Raw genomic sequence first — 3,150 nt, forward strand, 5'->3', positions numbered from 1 at the left:
ATTGTTGTAAATTGTACCGTAGTGCAGTTTCTTTTTCATAAAAATACCTTACAAATGGTCAGTCAAAAGTCATCAGCAAAAGAAAAACCCAGAAAACAATCAACCAAACAAAAAACAGAGGTAATGCTGATGCCAAAACAATTATAATACTGTTGGTACATAGAAAAGTAATCCTTATATTTTATACATTTATACAGAGTATAAAAGGTAACAGCAGATTATGCCACAGTCTCCCTTATCCCAATATCTATTTTCTTTGGAAGGAGTTCTCTTCTTTCATCAACACTTGCTAAGGAGTTTCGACAGTTTTGTCCATCCATGTATAACTTTGCATATACTGGATTGGCGTAATTTGTTGGCTGCAGAGAAATTAAGCATATATTAGATCAGTTGGATGAAACCAAAATGAGTATTTATGGAAATGGAAATGGTTTTGTTAAAGCAAGAACAAGTACACATAAAATATAATTGGACATATTTAATAGATACCTGGACTTCTGCAAACCTGATAATGAGTTAATTATTTAGTTAAATATCAAATTCATGATGAGACATGCTATTAAAATAATCAGTGACATGACATGCAGCATATTATGACATTAAAACCATAAAAACAATGACAAAAATTAAAACAAAAACCTGGAAAAATGTCTCTGAAGTTGACTTGTCCACCTTATTACACTGGAAGATTTCAGAATAGATATGAAGAAGTTTATAGAGAAGGTGCACTGTGAGACCATGTGACAAGTTTAACAGTAGAAAACTGCAACCAACAGTTTCCATATATTACCTGTTCTAAGACATCAGCATCCCATCAATAGCTGACCATGTTTTCGAATTCTGTGGCCCAAATATACAACATAATTTGACCAAAAATTCAATACTTTCGTAATGTAAATTAAACTTTAATAATAAACCAGCATAACTGTTAAAATATCATAGTAGTTACAGCTTGAGAAGTATTTTCTCAACAATTTTGGTAGTGTGGACTGTAATGAAAAAATCTGTTGAAATGAGTGGTACTTCAGTATAGGACAAGTCCATTTTTAATTCTGCAAAGCACTTCAGTATATGAGAAATCTCCTGAGTCTGACAGCACAGAAGGATGTATAACACGGATGAAAATGTACTCTCCTATCACTCATGCTAAGGAGAAAGCACTATCCAAGGATCATCATGTAAACGTCTCCACTAATTCCTTCACACTTTGTGTCTTTATTGTCTCCTAGAAGACCTTTGCTATCCAACTAGATGTTCAGCTTTTTACCTATTATTATTTTCCAGTTATTACTGGAAAGGGTACCTTGTGATCAAAATCTTCCTCTTTCTTATAACTAACAAAACAGCACAGCTTTGCTTACACAAATACTGAGTGGAACACCAGTAAATTATAAAATAGGTAAATTAATTTGTTTGGTGTACGTAGGATGTGGCTAAACTTTAAATTACCCAAAAGAGAAGTGGGCAGGTTTTCTTGACTTGCAAATATCCTGAGTACGCCCTGGGTAACAAGGAATGAAAGATGTCTAGAATTTTAGTTCTTCCCTTCCCTGTTGATCAATACCATTTTTGAGCCCGGGATTCAGACATTCTTCAGGCTGGCTAGCTATGGCAGCTACTCATTTAGTTAGTTAAAAGCTGCCTATTCCATTTATTACATATGACAAAGTGGTTGCCTGGTGTTTCACACTTTCCTGGAATGGAGGCAGAAAAAGGTGCGTCACATTTATTAAAAAAAAAAGAAAAAAAGAAAAAAAAGAAAGAAGCAGCTACTCTTCTATATTAATGGAACATAAATATGCAATCAACTGCTGTAGTAATTTATGAGAGCAAACTCTCAGTTATTCTTGTCTTTACATTTGTCGTAATGATTATAACCAGAAATCTAGGAAAAGAGAAATTTAGTTTTATTTCAATTGACAGGACTTTTTATTTCATTGACAGTCATTATTAAGGATGATAACCACAACAGAACAGAGACACTGCATCTAGGTAGTGCCTTATGGAGTTATTAAAATTATATATAGTAGTAGGGCCTGTCTCATGGTACCTCTTTGAGTGGGTACTGATAGCGTAATGCAGTACAGTGAGGTACAGAAAGTAACTGGAGTGACTTGAATAACGGTAAGAGTTAGTGTTAGAGATGGGCAAATACTCTAGCTTTCACCATACATGGTTTTGTGCTCCATCAGAAATATCGTACCCTATACAAATTTTTAAACTTCCAAATACAACATATTACAATCATGCAAGAACGCAAATGGCACAAAAGATGGATATACATACTGAGGCACATGAAAATGAATGCCATATTGATGTCCCTTTTTAATATTACAGATTTCAATGTTTTCAAACATCATGCTAAATTGTAATCAATCTGATGTTTTAAAAGTAACTATTTTATGATAAAAATTGATTGAAAGCTGAACAATCAAAAAATGCATTGCAAATATTAAAGGAAATTGTTCATTTTAGTGTGTATCAAATTCCTCTATAATAAAATGACTTGTTTTCATTTATTTGGGAACTTCTTTCAGTTAGATAAACTTCACTAAATGCATGTAATTACATATAAATTGCAAATATATCAAAATACATGGCTGTGAATGCTATGCTAAACTTATATAATACTATGGAAAAGCACCACATTGCTTACTGGTTTTCATTCCTTTGCAAAGATACATTTGCAGTTTTAGATTATGTTACAGTGATGGGTACAGATAAAATTTTGTATGCAGAGAGGAACCCTTTACTTCAAATAGAAAATGTCTTATTTACCGTCATTCTTCTTGCCATTAAAAGAAGAAAAACAAAATTAAAAACAAACAGAAAATGCCTCTATTCAAAAATGATGACAAACTTTCTTTAGAAAGGGGCTGTGGTGGAATGAAATGGATTTGAATCATCATTTCTCACCCCTGTCGATAGTGGTCCTTTCAAGTCAGAGTTTAGGTAGATTGATGGAGCTGTGTGGGGAAGCTTGAATGCAGTGGGCCCTCCCCCTATGTATCTGGCCTGTATAAACAGAAAATTTTAGTTTCTGTGCTAATAGAGCATTCTCCATGTGTACTTATCAACACTGTTATATAAACAGTGCACCGATTAAAAACATTATTTTAGAGTGATCTACAATTTAAAAAAAATCTACTT

At 33.2% G+C, this 3,150-nt stretch overlaps 1 protein-coding gene across 1 annotated transcript in view; it reads right to left on the reverse strand.

Annotated features, from left to right (window-relative positions):
- Nucleotides 1-218: 218 nt before the first annotated feature.
- The window catches only part of LRP1B (low density lipoprotein receptor-related protein 1B), a 614,444-nt gene continuing 611,512 nt past the window's right edge, over nucleotides 219-3,150 (reverse strand). The window contains exons 90-91 of the mRNA XM_009319022.1: nucleotides 2,917-3,015; nucleotides 219-359 (exon numbers count right to left, since the gene is read on the reverse strand). Coding sequence (XP_009317297.1) covers nucleotides 219-359; nucleotides 2,917-3,015 — 240 coding nt within the window. The remainder of the gene's footprint in view (nucleotides 360-2,916; nucleotides 3,016-3,150) is intronic.

Source organism: Pygoscelis adeliae, unplaced genomic scaffold (assembly GCF_000699105.1).
Source record: "Pygoscelis adeliae isolate BGI_AS28 unplaced genomic scaffold, ASM69910v1 Scaffold222, whole genome shotgun sequence".
Taxonomy (NCBI): domain Eukaryota; kingdom Metazoa; phylum Chordata; class Aves; order Sphenisciformes; family Spheniscidae; genus Pygoscelis; species Pygoscelis adeliae.